The sequence below is a fragment of the Melanerpes formicivorus genome, unplaced genomic scaffold, assembly GCF_026170545.1.
Source record: "Melanerpes formicivorus ecotype bairdi unplaced genomic scaffold, bMelFor1.0.p_v2 SCAF_1, whole genome shotgun sequence".
In the NCBI taxonomy this organism is placed as follows: domain Eukaryota; kingdom Metazoa; phylum Chordata; class Aves; order Piciformes; family Picidae; genus Melanerpes; species Melanerpes formicivorus.
In genome coordinates, this window is record NW_027142353.1 from 56,996,526 (window position 1) to 57,016,344 (window position 19,819).

At 45.3% G+C, this 19,819-nt stretch overlaps 1 protein-coding gene across 2 annotated transcripts in view; it reads right to left on the minus strand.

Annotated features, from left to right (window-relative positions):
* MPHOSPH8 (M-phase phosphoprotein 8) overlaps positions 1 to 19,819 on the minus strand; it is a 31,370-nt gene that overhangs the window by 9,724 nt on the left and 1,827 nt on the right. Inside the window, exons 2-9 of one of the 2 annotated variants that reach the window (XM_068144446.1) lie at positions 13,714 to 13,869; positions 10,814 to 11,653; positions 6,780 to 6,882; positions 5,472 to 5,720; positions 4,875 to 5,000; positions 4,700 to 4,788; positions 2,585 to 2,725; positions 1,730 to 1,816 (exon numbers count right to left, since the gene is read on the minus strand). In XM_068144446.1, coding sequence (XP_068000547.1) covers positions 1,730 to 1,816; positions 2,585 to 2,725; positions 4,700 to 4,788; positions 4,875 to 5,000; positions 5,472 to 5,720; positions 6,780 to 6,882; positions 10,814 to 11,653; positions 13,714 to 13,869 — 1,791 coding nt within the window. The remainder of the gene's footprint in view (positions 1 to 1,729; positions 1,817 to 2,584; positions 2,726 to 4,699; positions 4,789 to 4,874; positions 5,001 to 5,471; positions 5,721 to 6,779; positions 6,883 to 10,813; positions 11,654 to 13,713; positions 13,870 to 19,819) is intronic. The other variant, XM_068144447.1, reaches the window with a different exon arrangement.

Here is a 19,819-nt window from a genome sequence, read left to right on the forward strand (position 1 = left end):
GTGGCTGAGGAAGCCACAAGCATGTTACCATTTTATTTGCAGGAAACATGAATTCCCTGTACTTGTTAAGCCTTGCAGAGGGCAGAAGAGAAACAATACAACATTGGCTTGAACAGCAAAACATCCATAACCATGTCTGCAAATAAATTACCTTAAGCAATCTACATAAAAATACTGCAGGTTTATCAGGAAGGGGGACTTGGGAGAAATTCTTTTATATAAACATACAACACCAACAGGAAGGCTGGGGAGGGACTTCTCAGGATCTCAGGTAGTGATAGGACTAGGGGGAATGGAATGAAGCCGGAGGTGGGGAGATTCAGGCTGGATGTGAGGAGGAGGTTCTTCACCATGAGAGTGGTGAAGCCCTGGAATGGGCTGTCCAGGGAGGTGGTTGAGGCCCCGTCCCTGGGGGTGTTTAAGCCCAGGCTGGATGAGCCTCTGGCCAGCCTGATGTAGTGTGGGGTGTCCCTGCCCATGGCAGGGGGGTTGGAACTAGATGATCCTTGTGGTCCCTTCCAACCCTGACTGATACTATGATAACAACCACCACCTAAGAAGAGCACAGACTGTTTTAAAGGTCTTGAAATGTTCCCATTACAATGACAACAAAAAATAATAGGCATTTCCTTTGTGCTGGGGGAGTAGAACAGGTAGCAGGATGGGAGACTGCTTTATTTCCGACCATTAAAGAAATTACAAGGGTCAATCACAGCAGCACCCAAGTGGGAGATTCTGCTTTCTGAAAATTTTTTCTTCCTGCTGACAACCAGGTTATCTCAGATTTAAGAACATATCTGTTGGAGCCAAACAATGGAAGAGGACGACGAGCCACACTTAGCACTACATGCTGACAGCACCTGCTTATTGAATAGAATACAATTAACCAGGTTGGAAAAGACCTTTGAGATCACTGAGTCCAACCTATCATCCAACACTATCTAATCAACTAAACCATGGCACCAAGCACCCCATCCAGTCTCTTCCTAAACAACTCCAGTGATGGTGACTTCACCTCCTCCCTGGGCAGCTCATTTGAATGGCCAATCACTCTTTCTGTGAAGAACTTCTTCCTAACATCCAGCCTAAACCTCCCCTGGCACAGCTTGAGATTGTGTCCTCTTGTTCTGGTGCTGGTTGCCAGGGAGAAGAGACCAGCCCCCACCTGGCTACAACCTCCTTTCAGGTAGCTGTAGACAGCAATAAGGTCTGCCCTGAGCCTCCTCCAGGCTAAGCAACCCCAGCTCCCTCAGCCTCTCCTCACAGGGCTTGTGCTACAAACCCCTCACCAGCTTTGTTGCCCTTCTCTGGATTCGTTCCAGCAAGTCAACATCTTTCCTAAACTGAGGGGCCCAGAACTGGACACAGTACTCGAGGTGTGGCCTAACCAGTGATGAGTACAGGGGCACAATGACCTCCCTTGCTCCTGCTGGCCACACTGTTCTTGCTACAGGCCAGGATGGAACTTCCTGGACACGAGGCCACACTGCTGGCTCATGTTCAGCCTACTATCAATCAGTACCCTTAAGTCCCTTTATTGCTTAGATCACAGAGATAACAGTATGTTTAAAAAAAGCATTAAGACACTGCCTAGAATAAGTAAGAGTAGCATCAGTATTTCAAGTATAGTCTGGGTTCCCTAAATAAACTCTACAGAGACGTTTAAGTTTTATTAATTCACAAAAAGCTTTTACTACCAAACCCCATTCAGGGCAGACACTGAATTTACCTTCATTAAAGCCGTTTCACCACTGCTCTGCTGCATGTTCACATATGCTCCAGCTTCCAGAAGAATGGCTACTGTTGTTAGAAAATTCTGGAAAAAAACAGAACCACCACAAAACAACACACAAACCCACAGACACCGAGAGAGGTAAACAGAAAACATTCTGAAACAAAACCAGAATCAGATGTGACATGCATTTAAAAAGCCAACAGTAAAAATCCAAAGCATGAAGTATGACATAACTCAACTGCTCTCTCCTGTGGCTAACAAAGAGCTATCCAGGCACAGGCAATCAGGGAGTCATCGCAATTCTTATTTCCCCACCCCCTTAATCTTGCAATAGTGAACACCACAGGCAGAAAACAGGACACCTGCATTAATCACCAGGCTGGGATCAAGCTCCGTTTATCATTCCCATGGGAAAAAAAACATCAACCAGCTCGAAGAAGAGAGAACACAGATGATACATACTCTGACTGGTCTAGTTAGTCTTGAGCTTGCCACCATCTCCATCTCCCAACTCTCCAATAGTAAGCTCCCCTCAGAGATTCACTCTCAACATCTCCCAAGTTTGGATCCAGAGATTGTAACAAGCTCCTCATGATGAGCCCAGAGAAAGCCTTTGCCACCACTTCCCCTCTAGGTAGCCCTATGATATCTCAAGGCAGGGTTTTGGATCACAATTCATCTACGCTACCATAACCACAGCTGCTGGGATGACGCAGTTAAGCTCACCCTGTTATATCCTGCTAGGTACTTTTTAGGCATCATCCTGGGGGGGTGGGGTGGAAATCTGTACTACTTTTACACATAAGAGCCCAGAGCCACAAATACAGCAATAACCAAGCCAACCTTTACCTTTTCAGCTGCATGTATCAATGCAGTTGTTCCATTTTTCTGTCTACCGTTAACTTTAGCTCCTTTCCTGATGAGGACTCTGAGAAGATCATCATGCCCACCAGCAGCAGCAAGCATTACTAGAGTCATCCCACTGGAGTCCTGAGGAAGGAACCATTGTCATTAAATAAAACTTTAAAAATTAACTTAGAAAAATGCTGCAAGATACATCAGAGCAGGTCCTTTCCCCCTTCACTGCTCTCCAGCAGGTCAGTCCCCAACCTATACTGGTCCATGGGGTTGCTCTTTCCTAGGTGCAAGTCTCCATGCTTGCCCTTGTTGAACTTCATTAAATTTCTCCCTGTCCAGCTTTCCAGCCTGCCCAAGTCTCACTGAATGGCAGCACAACCTTCTGGTGTGTCAGCCACTCCACCCAGCTTGGTGTCATCAGCAAACTTGCTGACAGTGCTCTCTGTGCCCTCATCTAGTTTGTTGATGAATATATTGAACAGCACTGGTCCCAGTACTGACCCCTGAGGGACTCAACTAAAATAGAATAGAATTAACCAGGTTGGAAAAGACCTTTGAGATTATCGAGTCCAACCTATCACCCAACACCGTCTAATCAACTAAACCATGGCACCAACTCTCTTGGGCCCCTTTGCATCCCAGTACCCTATCCCATGAGATTTCCCTTAGCAATTGCCTGAAAAGGCAAAAATTTGCCCTGCTGAAATCCAGCATTGCAATTCTGCTCGATGCTTTCTTCCTACCACACAAGATCCTGAACTCCACCATCTCTTGGTCACTGCAACCAAGGCTGCCCTCAACCTGCACTGCTTCAAGCAGTCCCTCCTTGTTGGTGAGTATCAGGTCCAGTAACAATCCTCTCCTAGTTGGTTCCTCCACCATTTGCACCAAGAAATTGTCATCAATGCACTGGAGGAACCTCCTGGCCCATGGATGGATGGCTGTGTAGGCCTTCCAGCAAATGCTGCCTCACTAGTTCGTCCATCACCTTTTTGACTGTGCTATGAGGTCTTGGCATAACGTACAGACATGACATTATGCAACTAAGTGCACAACAGGCAACACCAATGCCAGAGACTTAATCCTCAAAAAATGGAACTACAGTACTATTTAACAGTAAAAGAAATCCTTCTAGGAAAGCAAGAACACAGCTAGTGAAGAACTGGCAGAAAACCCACAATAATTTCACAGACTGAAGCGATCCCAGTCTGCCCAACGGAGAATGCAAAATATTTGGGGTTTTTTTTGCATATACAGATGTTATACATAGTTTAGCCATTCCTTATACAGTGTAAAAGTTCTAGATTTAATATTCAGTTAAAGCCACTGAGAAAAATCTGTAAATCCAGCTCCTGGCATGCTTCTATCAGATTTTTGGTTGTTAGCCCTTGGAATGTGCTGCCCACGGAGGTGGTGGAGTCATCGTCCTAGGAGGTGTTCAAGAGGGGATTGGATGTGGCATTTGGTGCCATGGTCTAGTAGTCATGAGGTGTTGGGTGACAGGTTGGACTTGATGATCTTTGAGGTCTTTTCCAACCTTATTGATTCTATGCCCATCAAGGTCAGTGCCTGCAAGATAGGATTCTGGCTGCAGAAGGATTCAGCATGTATGAATTCTGTTAAGTAAATGATGACTCCGCCACCTCCCTGGGTGCCATGGTCTAGTAGTCATGAGGTGTTGGGTGACAGGTTGGACTTGATGATCTTTGAGGTCTTTTCCAACCTTATTGATTCTATGATTCTATGCCCACCAAGGCCAATGCCTGCAAGATAGGATTCTGGCTGCAGAAGGATTCAGCATGTATGAATTCTGTTAAATAAATGATGACTCCGCCACCTCCCTGGGCGCCATGGTCTAGTAGTCATGAGGTGTTGGGTGACAGGTTGGACTTGATGATCTTTGAGGTCTTTTCCAACCTTACTGATTCTATGGGAAAAGAAAAACCCCAACAGGTAACAGTCTCAAATTCTTTTCTCACCTTGTGCTTTTTTCCCCAAGCTCAGACAGAAATCTGTTACTAGCAAGAGGAGAAATCTTTTCAAATAACCCTAATCTGTACTCTTCCCTCATCCCCCCCCAATATTTTTATGGCAGAAAAAAATTACCTCTTGATCCAGATTATAATCCTCATTTGAAGAAAGTGCCATCTTTACTGTCATGTAATCTCCACTTTTAACAGCATCCCTCAAGAGAGCTAGAAAATAAATTCGATGCATGTATAGGATATTTTGCTTTGAAATGCCAGCTAAGAGATGCCCCTTCCTCCCAGCAGCTACTCACTACTTGATATTGGTTCTGTCGACACATGATTCGTCTCTTCTCCATCAAGATGCTTCTGGAAGTCCTCTAGCGTCAGCCACTCTAACTGCATGTCCATACCCAAACTCAAGACTTGCTGCTTGCCATCTATTGTGTATTTGATTTCATGTAAGGGAAAAAACAAAAGATAGTGAAAAATAGAATAAGTAATAAATAACATACATTTTCAAGCCATTCACTGCTTGCCACTGCCTCAATGATCAGCAGCTTAACATCCTACTGCTGTTCATTCAAAACAGACTCTGGAAGTCGCTGTGGAATGGTTCCAAACAATGAAGGTTGTGTTAGACATAAATTGCTTTCACTTCAAACAAACTGTCTGATTGTTAGCTGCACTAAATTAGGCTGAATTGGTAAGCGATGCACAGCACTCTGTTGCTACAAGAGCAGAACCACTGGAAACACACTGAAAAGCTATCAGGGAGTTTCAAAAGGAAACATCGTTTCAGGCTCCTGCAGGTATGATTTGGAGCACTGAGAGATGCAAAAACTGCAATGGAGAAAACAGTAACTGCCAGTGCACCACTCTTCCCCTGCTTTTATTTTTCTGCTGCTCACCAGAGCTCTCCATTTGACACACATCCACTACTTCTGGATCACCTTCTGCAGCAATGTAAGTCCATGTGTCTGTTTCATCTCTTATGCTCCTTCTTTCTTTGCACACCTGGCTGTCTTTTGACTTTAATTCTTCTATGAATTTATGTTCTACTGAAGAGTCTTCTCTTTTGCAGTTATTCTCAGAACAGTCACTTTTTTCTTCTGAGGCTACATTTAACAACTGAAATGCACTTTTGATGTCCTTAAAGCCTAGAATATTAAGACAGTTACCACGAGTGACTACTTGAGCCACTAAAGACTATTGCATAAGAACATTTTAGAGAGTGACCTGACCAGAGTCTATTTAGAAAAGGTCTGTCCTCTTTCTGCAAGTTAATCATTGCTGAAGTGTAGGAGCAAGTTTAACAACATGAGGCAAAAACTGAGCTAGTTCACCTCCAGCTACGCTGGCAGGTCTGGATTCTGACTACTTTCAACATGGTACCATCATCTTTTTAAGAGATTACTACCTAGAAAATATAGTTCAGCACCTGTGACAAACAGACAAAGGACACCTGCTGTTTAAGGAACAGCTGCCACTCTGTTACTCCTTTCCTTAAGCACTGTGAGCATCTATGCTACTTCCAGTGAAATACATTTCTCTAGTGGCAGCTATCTGAAGCATCATAGCTCCTCCTGTAGCCACTTATGATTGTCAAAGGTGGAGTTAGTGTTCCTCAGTTCATCCTCACTGGAGTATCCCTTACCAGGGAATTTATCCTAACTAAAACTATCCAGAATCTTCCTGAGATCAAAAGTGGTAATATTAATACCCCACTATACTATTTAGGATAGAAATACAACCTAGACTTTTTTTTCCATGTATCAAGTCACCCAGTTCTGCTGGTATTTTAAGGGCTGTATAATATAACACACAGCAGCTAAAGCAGGGGGCAAGAAGTTTGTCTGATGGGAACCTCCACTAGTCTTTTTAAACATAGAAGAAGTGTGTGCTCATACTAACATCAGATTGCTTCTGGAAACAGCCAACAGTTGGACAAGTTCCTCTAAAAAAGATCACTGACACAGGCATAGCTGACAGTATTGAACACTTTATGAAGCATGGAAGAATATGGAAGTCCCTACATGAGTGCACACAGCATTCTCACAAAGCATCTATTAACAAAATACACTCTTGCCTCCTATAATAAAAGCAGGAATTCTGGTTTCTGATGGGTTACAAAACCCCACAGCATCCACTCTTGCAGAAAGAAGAGATACCCTGAATGATCTTTCCCCCTTCTCTCTTTTAAACAGATTTTCACTTACTTTTTAGGGCATTTTGTTCTTTTCTGCTCTTTTCTTCTTTTTCAGACTCTCTTTTTTGATATTTTTCTTTTGCTTCAATTTTCTTTATTTCTTTCTCCTGGCACTGTAAACAAAGATCAAATCAAAGTGATAGAGGGGGAAAAAAAAAGGGAAAAATAAACTCCTTTCACTACTCAACCACCAAATCCAGCAAAATCCACCCAAACCCACTCTATCTGCCGAGAAGACTGGGCTTAGCAATATTCAGTATCACAGAAAATTTTATGGGTGATGTAAATGTATAATCAAATTCACCTAAATAAAACCTTGACAGGCTGGAGAGGTGGGCACAAGCCAACCTCATGGGGTTCAATAAGAGCAAGTGCAGGGTCCTGCATCTGGGTCAAGGCAATTCCAGGCACAAATCCAGGCTGGGCAGTGACTGGCTGGAAAGTAGCACTGAGGAGAGAGACTTGGGGGTGCTGGTGGACAAGAAGCTCAACATGAGCTCTCAGTGTGCATTTGCAGCCTGGAAAGCCAATCAGATCCTGGGCTGCATCAAGAGAAGTGTGGCCAGCAGGTCAAGGGAGGTGATTCTCCCCCTCTACTCAGCTCTGGTGAGACCCCACCTGGAGTACTGTGTCCAGTTCTGGAGTCGCTGGAACGTGTCCAGAGAAGGGCCAGGAGGATGATCAGAGGGCTGGAGCACCTCTCCTATGAGGACAGACTGATGGAGTTGGGGCTGTTCAGTCTGCAGAAGAGAAGGCTCCCAGGTGACCTAATTGTGGCCTTCCAGTATCTGAAGGGGGCCTACAGGAAGGCTGGGGAAGGACTTCTCAGGATCTCAGGTAGTGATAGGACTAGGGGGAATGGAATGAAGCTGGAGGTGGGGAGATTCAGGCTGGATGTGAGGAGGAGGTTCTTCACCATGTGAGTGGTGAAGCCCTGGAATGGGTTGTCCAGGGAGGTGGTCGGGGCCCCGTCCCTGGAGGTGTTTAAGGCCAGGCTGGATGAGGCTCTGGCCAGGCTGATCTAGTGTGGGGTGTCCCTGCCCATGGCAGGGGGGTTGGAACTAGATGATCCTTGTGGTCCCTTCCAACCCTGACTGATACTATGATACTACTGTGATACTAAATAGCATTCAACTGCCTCCACCAAAGGCTGCCTTTCTCCTGTAGTCCCCTCTCTTCATTCAGCCAGCAAATTCCAAACTGCAGAGTAGGTGGGACAAGGCTCCTTGGCATGGCTTTGTATCAGCCCCCAACATTAAACTGGTACGTGGAAGAGCAATGGCTTGCTGAAAAACTGCCCCAAAAGACGTCTCCACAAGCACTGCAGACTGAGTACATCATTTAAAGCTACCATTTCTTTGACATAGGAAAACTTTTAAATTAAAATAGATTTGGTGTATCACAAGATATTAGCAGAGCTGAGACATTCAGTTGTTTTATCACCTCCTGGACAAAACCTCAGCTTTTTTTTGATCAGTGTTGTAATTAACAAGTAGCACAGACAGCTGTTGAGCCCTACAGATGCCCAGTATTTTGGGGGAAAGCTGTAACTTCCTAAAGGGATACCACATACTTGCTTCCTAGTGAGGCTGCTAACAATCAGTAATCCAATAATTTCCAATACTGATCAGAGTCACAACATACACTGCACATTTATATTTGGGCAGAATCCAATGGGATGGCATTTAACAAGTCCAAGTGCTGCACTTTGGCCATGGCAATCCCATGCAGAGCTATAGGCTGGGGTCAGAGTGGCTGGAGAGCTCCCAAACAGAGAGGGACCTGGGGGTACTGATCGACAGCTGCCTGAATATGAGCCAGCAGTGTGCCCAGGTGGCCAGGAGGGCCAATGGCATCCTGGCCTGCATTAGGAATAGTGTGGCCAGCAGGAGCAGGGAAGTCATTGTGCCCCTGTACTCTGCTTTGGTTAGGCCACACCTTGAGTACTGTGTCCAGTTCTGGGCCCCTCAGTTTAAGAAGGACATTGAGACACTTGAACGTGTCCAGAGAAGGGCAACGAGGCTGGGGAGAGGCCTTGAGCACAAGCCCTATGAGGAGAGGCTGAGGGAGCTGGGATTGTTTAGCCTGGAGAAGAGGAGGCTCAGGGGTGACCTCATTGCCCTCTACAACTACCTGAAAGGTGGTTGTAGCCAGGAAGGGGTTGGTCTCTTCTCCCAGGCAACCAGCACCAGAACAAGGGGACACAGTCTCAAGCTGCGCCAGGGGAGGTTTAGACTCGAGGTGAGGAGAAAGTTCTTCACCGAGCGAGTCATTCGTCATTGGAATGTGCTGCCCAGGGAGGTGGTGGAGTCACTGTCCCTGGAGGTGTTCAAGAGGGGATTGGACGTGGCACTTGGTGCCATGGTCTAGTCATGGGGTCTGTGTTTATAGGTTGGACTTGATGATCCTCGCGGTCTCTTCCAACCTTAGTTATACTGTGATACTGTGAAGGTAAATCAAAACGAAACAATGGTTCAGCACACAAACTGACTCCAGAGAATAGTGCGTTATAAACTGATGCAAGAGTGTTCTGTAATCAGAGCTATGTAAGGAAAGACAGGTACCTGGAACAGGCAATGATTGTATTTGAAAAGAATCATCTGCTTGGGCCAACAAATTTAGTGAAGACACAGACACTTCCAGAACTCTCTGCCAAAACCACTCTCAATATATTAAGTCAACAGCTGCTCTGGAGAATAATTAACTAGTTACAGAAAATCTCCTAGAGTGAAAAGCAGAGGATAATGCCTTCCATCTTTTCTCAATACTTTGGAGCATGACCTCCCATGGAGCACAACCATGAGAAAGGCATACAGCCAACGTACTGAGAGCATTGGCTGAAGAGCCATAATCAAATGAACTTTCACCTACTATGTCTTCCTGTTTGGGGGGACAGGATTTGTAAACTACTGGTAAATAAAAGAGAATTCCAACAATTTATCTGATTGTCACCACTGATGTCCCTATACTTACGAGTGCTATAGCCTTGAACTGCAAGAAAATAAAGTAACAGAAGGCCCATAGTAATTCCTTTATCTTGTTGACAAGAGCTTTCACCACTACACTCCTGCAAAAACACTCTTTTGTGTAAGTCTACACAGATTACACCATGAAATTCTCTACCTCAATAATTATGTTTAAGTATGGTCTCAGAAGGAGAGGCACACAACCCAGTTAGTATCAAGGTGTTTTGTCTGCAATCCTGCTGCAAATCAGAAAGAGGTTTGTCTGAGCAGCCAAAGTTTTATAAACTGCAAACTGCTGTTGAAATAGTTTGAAGCAGCTGAAAAAAAATATATTCTCAGAAGCATTCAAAAAATACTACTATCTCCCCTCTTTTTTTTCTTTACCACCCTGCTTTTCTTAAAAGATTACTGTGTTAATTAAGAAAACAGGGAATGTTCTAGTATTTGCCCAGCTCATTGCTTACAACAGGTACAGCAACTGTAATTCATATGAAACCATGCCAAGAAAACAAGGCATTTAGGCAAGCCAACTGCACAATTCTCTGGGAGACCTGTGTTTAAAAGCAATTTCAGCATTCCAAATCTCAGATAGGTGCTAATGGAGTGCCTGGCTTTTGAGAGGGATCAGGCATGTGCTTTAACTCAAAAGCACACTTCATTGTGCAGGCTTGTGTGGACAGTTGCTCAAGACTAAATGTCTTGCTACACAAGTAAAAAGGAGTCAAACTGAGGCACAACTGTTGAAGGTGGGGAGGAATAAACCTAAAACCAGCAGCTTGTTGTAGAGAAACAGTGAATTTCATCCTACTGAAGTACACAGAGTAGAAATGCCAACTTTGCCACTGAAAGACACCATTCTCCCCTGAAGTGTTCCCTCCTTTATAGTGCTCAGAATCCAGAAGTTTTTCATTCTATCTTATACATTGTGCAGTTGGCCTTTCTTTAGCTTAATCCAGCTCATAACTTATCTATTTTGTTGATTCTGCCATCATGAGCAGTATCCTTCTGAGATATCTGAACCTCAAAACTGTCTGATTTAATCCTCAGTCCCCACCCCGCTGCCTTAAACGCTGCTTACCTCTCCAGCTGAATCGGTGGACTTGCGGCCTCGCTCATCAGCACTCAGCTTCAACCCCTTGTGCACTGGTGAAGGAGCAGGTGAAACTTTCTCCAACTCCACTGGCACTATTTTTACTTTTTCTTGCCCTTTTTGCTTTCTGTGCACGCTTTTCTTCTCTAAATGGGCATCCTGAGTTTCCACTTTTCTTTCTTCCTCTTTATGATCTGCAGCTTTGGGAACCTTTTTCTTTCTTCTCTTAACCTTAATATCCATGCTGTCATCCTCATTACTTGCTGACCCATCGAGATGGCCATCGGCAACGGAATCGATTTCAGCAACTTGTTGTTCCAGCCTCTCTTCATTTGGCTTCTCATCTTTATGTTCTGAATTTAAGTCTGAATTTTCCTTTTCAGTGCCTTGCAAAAGTACATTGTCTGGGGTACTCAATTCCGAGTCACACTGACCATATCCATGCTTCTCCTTTCGTGACTTTTTGTTTTCTTTAGTATCTTCTCTAGATTTTACTTTTCCGTCTTTAAGTTCTCCTTTCTTTTTCCTGACTTCTTTAGTATCCTCCTTCCTTTGCTTCTTTGGGTCCTTTGAATCCTCCTTGCTTTCTGAAGTCCTTTTTTTGGGTTTTGAATCTAAAGCCGCAGTGTCTGGGGAGTTTTCACATTCTGCTGGTTTTTCTTTGAGTTTTGCAGACTTGGGCTGCTTCTTCTTCAGATCATCTGGACATCCATCCTCTCCATCTTTTGACTTCTTTTTCTTCTTCTTTGGTGAAACATCATCTTTTGTTTCGCTTTGCCAGTCACTGTCAGATTCTGCTTCAAATATATCATCATTTAGAGACAGTTTCTAAAAGGTAGGGAAAAAAAGAAAACATTTCTTTCCCCATTAAACCACATCACTTTGGAGCCAACTATACAAAAACAGTAGTGATGGTGCTGGGGGAAAGTGCATCTTGGAACACTTCAATCTTTTTAGCACTGTAAACATTGCTCCTCGTCATATTGTAACATCTGTGAACACAATTCTAGCTCACCTACCTAATCAGAGTACGAACTGCTCAGATGAGAACCGATATACAGACAAGTGAACCAATCAGACACCCAACATCCAGCTTCCAGAAATAAATCTGAGCTATTTTTTGTGAAAAGAATCAATTAACCTGATTTTCATAGTATCATAGTATCAGTCAGGGTTGGAAGGGACCACAAGGATCATCCAGTTCCAACCCCCCTGCCATGGGCAGGGACACCCCACACTAGATCAGGCTGGCCAGAGCCTCAGCCAGCCTGGCCTTAAACACCTCCAGGGACGGGGCCTCAATCACCTCCCTGGACAACCCATTCCAGGGTCTCACCACTCTCATGGGGAAGAACTTCCTCCTCACATCCAGCCTGAATCTCCCCACCTCCAGCTTCATTCCATTCCCCCTAGTCCTATCACTACCTGAGATCCTGAGAAGTCCTTCCCCAGCCTTCCTGTAGGCCCCCTTCAGATACTGGAAGGCCACAATTAGGTCACCTGGGAGCCTTCCCTTCTGCAGACTGAACAGCCCCAACTCCTTCAGTCTGTCCTCATAGGAGAGGTGCTCCAGCCCTCTGATCATCCTCGTGGCCCTTCTCTGGACACATTCCAGCACCTCCACATCCCTCTTGTAATAGGGGCTCCAGAACTGGACACAGTACTCCAGGTGGGGTTTCACCAGAGCTGAGTAGAGGTGAAGAATCACCTCCCTTGACCTGCTAGCCACACTTCTCCTGAGGCAGCCCAGGATCTGATTGGCTTTGCGGGCTGCAAGTGCACACTGAGAGCTCATGTTGAGCTTCTCCTCCCCCAGCACCCCCAAGTCTCTCTCCTCAGGGCTGCTTTCCAGCCAGTGACTGCCCAGCCTGGATTTGTGCCTGGGATTGCCTCAACCCAGATGCAGGACCCTGCACTTGCTCTTATTGAGCCTCATGAGGTTGGCTTGTGCCCACCTCTCCAGCCTGTCAAGGTCCCTCTGGATGGCCTCCCTTCCCTCCAGCATGTCTGCTGCACCACACAGCTTGGTGTGTGGTTTGTAAAATTTACCTGAAGGTTTTGCAGAAGCAAGGTAACAGTTAAAAAAAAAATTAATTAAAAATTCTTATGCTTCCTTTCCAGACTGAGCAGAAAAAAAACCAACCAACCAACCACCAACCAAGCAAGCAGCCGCACTCTGCCTTCTTGAAATTAATTTTTCTGTATTCTTATTAAATTTAACAGCTAACATGCAAAAACTCAATCTGCTACACAAAGCAGGAGGGTGAACTGAGCAGTATCCAGCTGCAGTGACAAGGCAACAGGCATGTGGGCAGAGAAAGGGGGTTGTTTATCTTGTCAGACTCTTAAATGTGTCCACAGAAGGGCAACAAGGCTGGTGAGAGGCCTTGAGCACAAGCCCTATAAGGAGAGGCTGAGGGAGCTGGGGTTGTTTAGCCTGGAGAAGAGGAGGCTCAGGGGAGACCTTATTGCTGTCTACAACTACCTGAAGGGAGGAGGGGGTTGGTCTCTTCTCCCAGGCAACCAGCACCAGAACAAAAGGACACAGTCTCAAGCTGTGCCAGGGGAAGTTTAGGCTCAAGGTGAGGAGAAAGTTCTTCATAGAGAGGAGTTAGCCATTGGAATGTGCTGCCCAAGGAGGTGGTGGAGTCACCATCCCTGGAGGTGCTCAAGAGGGGATTGGATGTGGCACTTGGTGCCAGGGTTTAGTAGTCATGAGGTGTTGGGGTGACAGGTTGGACTTGATGATCTTTGAGGTCTTTTCCAACCTCACTGATTCTATAAAAAGCAAGCTAAAATGACCATGCATGATTTATATAGTCCCACTACAACCAGAGCACAGATAGGGAATTAAACTTCAGTATAAAACACTGGAAGGTGAAACATACCTGTATCTCCTTTTTAACTGGTTTGGGCTTATTGTCCACAATTTTATTCCTGAATTCCAGCAGCACTTCTTTGCAGTCTTCCAAATGAGCCTCTGGTTCCCAGGTATCATCATCAGAGGTATATCCTTTCCACCGTACTTTGTAGAGAATTTTACCCTGTAAGAAAAAAAAGCCAACATTTAATACCATACAGCACAGCACTGTGTCATCTACTCAAGTCTTGAGGATCTCAGTAGATAGATCATTTTGTGTACATAGGAGTGAATACAATAATTCAACTTAACATTGACATTGAGTGCACCCTCAGCAAGTTTGCTGATGACACCAAGCTGTGTGGTGCAGCAGACACGCTGGAGGGAAGGGAGGCCATCCAGAGGGACCTTGACAGGCTGGAGAGGTGGGCACAAGCCAACCTCATGAAGTTCAATAAGAGCAAGTGCAGGGTCCTGCATCTGGGTCGAGGCAATCCCAGGCACAAATACAGGCTGGGCAGTGACTGGCTGGAAAGTAGCCCTGAAGACAGAGACTTGGGGGTGCTGGTGGACAAAAAGCTCAACATGAGCTCTCAGTGTGCACTTGCAGCCCGCAAAGCCAATCAGATCCTGGGCTGCCTCAGGAGGAGTGTGGCCAGCAGGTCAAGGGAGGTGATCCTCCCCCTCTACTCAGCCCTGGTGAGACCCCACCTGGAGTACTGCGTCCAGTTCTGGAGCCCCTATTACAAGAGGGATGTGGAGGTGCTGGAATGTGTCCAGAGAAGGGCCACAAGGATGATCAGAGGGCTGGAGCACCTCTCCTATGAGGACAGACTGAAGGAGTTGGGGCTGTTCAGTCTGCAGAAGAGAAGGCTCTGAGGTGACCTCATTGTGGCCTTCCAGTATCTGAAGGGGGCCTACAGGAAGGCTGGGGAAGGACTTCTCAGGATCTCAGGTAGTGACAGGACTAGGGGGAATGGAATGAAGCTGGAGGTGGGGAGATTCAGGCTAGATGTGAGGAGGAGGTTCTTCACCATGAGAGTGGTGAAGCCCTGGAATGTGTTGTCCAGGGAGGTGGTCGAGGCCCTGTCCCTGCAGGTGTTTAAGGCCAGGCTGGCTGAGGCTCTGGCCAGGCTGATCTAGTGTGGGGTGTCCCTGCCCATGGCAGGGGGGTTGGAACTGGATGATCCTTGTGGTCCCTTCCAACCCTGAATGATACTATGATACTATGACATAGGAATTCCCAGAATTATTTCCATCTGCATCACATACTTAGACCTAAGCAGGTTGTAAAATGTTGCAGTAGCTGGAGTGGGTGTATCAAAAATATTTCTGATGTCTAAAATATATTCAAAACCACAGCTACAATGTACACATCAGGAATTCCCAGCCACTATACTGAAATAGATTATCCTGACAGTTACAAAACTGACTTAAAAGGAAGTTTTAAGATTCATTTTATTAAAAATTTAGGCTTGAATTGCTCCTCTTTGCTGAGGAAGTTGATAACCTTAAGATTTATAATGCATTAACACCATATAGTTTTATACTGAAATTTATATCTTATGTTAGATTTGTAATCAATGTCTCTTAATAAATTCAATTAGAATAGAATAGACCAGACCAGGTTGGAAGAGACCTTCACGATCATCGTGTCCAACCTATCATCCAACACCACCTAATCACTAAACCATGCAACCAAGCACCCTGTCAAGTCTCCTCCTGAATACCTCCAATGATGGCGACTCCACCACCTCCCCGGGCAGCCCATTCCAATGGGCAATCACTCTCTCTGTGTAGAATTTCTTCCTAACCGCCAGCCTAAACCTCCCCTGGCACAGCCTGAGACTGTGTCCTCTTGTTCTGGTGCTGGTTGCTCGGGAGATGAGACCAACCTCTGCCTGTCTACAACCTCCCTTCAGGTAGTTGTAGAGAGCAAGAAGGTCTCCCCTGAGTCTCCTCTTCTCCAGGCTAAGCAACCCCAGCTCCCTCAGTCTCTCCTCATAGGGCTTGTGTTCCAAGCCCCTCCCCAGCTTCGTTGCCCTTCTCTGGACTCGTTCCAGCAAGTCAACATCCTTCCTAAACTGAGGGGCCCAGAACTGGACACAGGACTCGAGGTGTGGCCTAACCAGTGCAGTGTACAGGGGCAGAATGGTCTCCCTGCTCCTGCTGGCCAGTGCTCCTGCTACAGGCCAGGATGCCATTTGCCCTCCTGGCTGCCTGGGCACACTGCAGGCTCATGTTCAGCCTACCATCAACCAGTATCCCCAGGTTCCTCTCTGCCTGGCCGCTCTCCAGCCACTCTGACCCCAGCCTGTAGCACTGCATTAGGAACAAAACACACACTGAGAAGAGCAAGTTAAATCTAGACAAAAATCTGAACCTGTGCAACTCAGCAGAGTTAGTTACAAAGATTTTTGGTAAAGGGTTACTTACAAAGTCCTAGACCAAGTGTTTCAACAGTGTTTAGCTTCCCTGGAGGATGAAATTGCACCCTTTCATCTCTTTTGTTCTTTCACTAGATTAGAATGAGTTCTAACAGTATTAAAAAAATTATTTAGATAAAGAAAAGAAGAAAGAATAAGGAAGTGCTTTCCACCATATCATCTCCTGTCTTTCTCCTAAATAAGCAGTTGGAATTTTTGTTTCTCAAGATGAACTCTCTTTCTTGCCTCAGCGAGGCTTATAAGCCTGGACTGAGCATGTTGCTGATACAAGTAGCAACTCAGGACCTCCAGCACCGAGTTTAACTGAAAAGCACAAACATGTGCTTTGAAATCAACGTGCTCACCTTCAGGGTCACCTTCATTAATTAACCCTGCATTTCTTTAAACAGATGTATGACGAAAGCTAGCACCAAATTGAAGGGCATTCCTGAACAAATACCAGCAAATGTACTAAGGAAAGCACCTTTGAAGAGGCAAAACAATAGTATTGCTTTCCTTCAAAAGTAGATTGATAATGCCCTGGAAGATCCTGCACTGCTAAGCAAGCCTGGAGAAGGAAAGCCTCAAAATAACTGTCATTGGACAGTGTTAAATGAATTTATATCCATAAGTTTATGTTTTTGTCTGAGCACTATTAGCCTTTGACCAAGAGTACATGCATGCCATTACATTTCAGCCTTAAACTTCAATTTAATCTTCTGTATTTCACTGCACAGACATATAAATAGCCCATATTCAGATACATTAGTGTAGTAGTTCTCCTCTTATAATTCAGTTTAACCATACACTCTTGATACAGGAATTGGTTTTCAAGTTAATGTTCACTTGTCCCTCTCACTTTCTTCTAATGGGCTTACTCATGAAATAAACTAGTAGCTTTCTTATTAGTCACTGCATAATTTAGGTTATAAAGGATCTCCAGAACTAATGAAATGCCCTGCAAAAGCAGGGCCAACTAGATCAGGTTGCTCAGAAATCTGCCCAGTCTCTGATCTGTTCTGAGTTCCCTGTGTTTCAGCTTGTGTCCACTGCATCTCTTATCCTTTTGCTGTGCGCCTGAGAAGGATCTGACTCTGTCATCTTTACCTCCTTCCATTAAGCAGACACAAATGCTGTGATCAACCTTGCTTCTTATAGCAGAACAAACTCAGCTCTCTCAGCCTCTGATCCTCCAGCACCCTATACATTTTCATAACCTTTCACTTCACTATGTCCATGTCTCTCCTGTCATGGGGAGCTCAGAACTTGACAGTATTTCTAACACATTTCAGTGTCGCCAAGAAGAGAGGAAAAACCACGTCCCTTGATCTGCTGGCTCCACTCTCGGATGCTGTTTGCCTTTGCTGCAAGCACTGCTGACTCATGGTCAATTTGCTTGTCTGTGGGGACTCCCAGCTCCCTTCTCACAGAGCTGCTTCTTAGCCAACTGGCTCTCACCTGTCTGGTGGTACCGGATTACGCCATTTCAGATGCAGGACTCGAGCTATAGCTGCAGAGTTACCGTTAGATCCTTGTAGCTCAGGTACAAAATGAGTTAGAAGCCCTGGGTTTAATTAATCGAGAAAGCTGGATAAAATAAAGCCTAATGCAAATGTGAAACCATGTGGCTGTTGAATGACTCTATATCCAGTATGTGAAGATAATAAAGAAGTATGGCTTAAGTGAGGATGAGATTGATCATGGTACTAACGATATGTACACAGCCTGACATTACCTCTTTCTTCTGTATCACTGTGTAGTAACAGAACATTTCAAAGCATTTTTATACTGCTGTAGCTTCTAAGAAAACTAGTGGTGGGCTAGAACCAATTTCTAGAGAAAGGGGTAGGGCCATGTCATTAAAGAGCAGAGTTAAGAGAATGTAACAGCTTCCATTGAAACTTTTTGTATTAGTATAGTTGTAGTACAGCGTGAAAGGCTTTCTGGATACACTGCAAGGAAAGACATCCAAGCTTTTATTCCTTGCTTTCTTAAGTAGGACATGTTAATGTTTCATTGATCAACAGGTTTAACTCCTCAGTCCAACTGTGAATGAAAGGGCTTCTGTGTGATGCTCTGCAGCTCTCCCACTTCTGAACTGTGACACAGGAACACACTGACTGGCCTTATGCTGTGCTGAACAGTGGCTGATTTTGGAATTTGAAGCTGGAAACCGTTGTATATGTATGTACATATATATATACACACACTCACTTGAACACAATACACAACTTTTTCAGTCATTTCAGAAGTGAGGAGTGGGTGCAAGTATCTACCTTGTGCTGTGCTTCTGAAGCGCTGCAGTATAGCCCCCCCCACTGAAGAGCAACAGACAGGTGACCTGATGCAACTGCAGTCCATGCTACAAAGCTACAACCAACACACGCTGGCTTAGGCACACGCAAACAGTAAAACTAACTGCACTCAGCACACAGTCTGGAAACCTCAAGTGCACACAGGGTTGGACTGAGCTGCAGTTAATTCTCCTCACATCATCTTTCTACTGCTGTGTTTTGCAGCACTAGCTGATAACACAGCTGTGTTTTGGCTACTGTTGAGTAAGTATCCAGGCTGTGTCCTTTCAACATTTCCCTGCCCCAAGAGTACATTGAAGGCTGGGCAACATCTTGGGAAGAGACACGGCTGAGCCAGCTGACCCAGACTGGTCAAAGAGGTATTCCGTACCGTATGATGTCAGCTCAGATATAAGAACGAAGTGAAAGATGATAGTGGGGGGATTCATCCATGGCACCTATCCTCCCAAGTAACCACCAAGCTTAGAGAGCCCTGCTTCCCGAGCCCAACCATCGTCTTGCTGATGGGAAGTAGAGACTAACATCTCTCTCTCTGCTTTTGCTTCCATGTGGACTCTTGCTTTCTTTGCTCATTATTGTTATTAAAATTGCTCCTATCCTATTACTGGCTTTTGTTGTATTTTTACCCCTCTCCCCTTGTCCATTTAAGAGGGGGAGTGATAGAGCAGCTTTGGTGGGCATCTGGCCTCCAGGGCAGGGCCAAACCACCACCACAGGTCAGACCCTGACACAGAATGCCCTGCTTGAAGGAGGATAGAAAGAGGGGGTGTAACACACCCTTTTACCAATTGCATTTTTTAGAGATGGTACTCAATATACTCTGGTATTCTTTAAAGTCTGTGGAATTCTTTCCCCTGCCAGTACACAGATTTTCAGTTCTATCGCTTTTGGGGGGAGAAGGGGAAGGGAAAATGAGGAAAGGGGAGTACTCTTGTTTTTTCAAGTCTGACTGCCTGACATTACATTGACCAATACTTCATACAGATAAAGCTATATATAAACACGGTATTACCTCCTAAGACATCAAGGTGTTTCAGGCAAGATACAGCCCAATCATGACAGCATCACAAATCAGAGAAATTCTTGGTCTGAAGGTTCTCCAACTCAAGGGTTTCAAAACACTTGTGCTTTACATGAAAGCTATCCAAATTGTATACTATCATGTGCACCCTCAGCAAGTTTGCTGATGACACCAAGCTGTGTGGTGCAGCAGACACGCTGGAGGGAAGGGAGGCCATCCAGAGGGACCTTGACAGGCTGGAGAGGTGGGCACAAGCCAACCTCATGAAGCTCAATAAGAGCAAGTGCAGGGTCCTGCATCTGGGTTGAGGCAATCCTAGGCACAAATACAGGCTGGGCAGTGACTGGCTGGAAAGTAGCCCTGAAGAGAGAG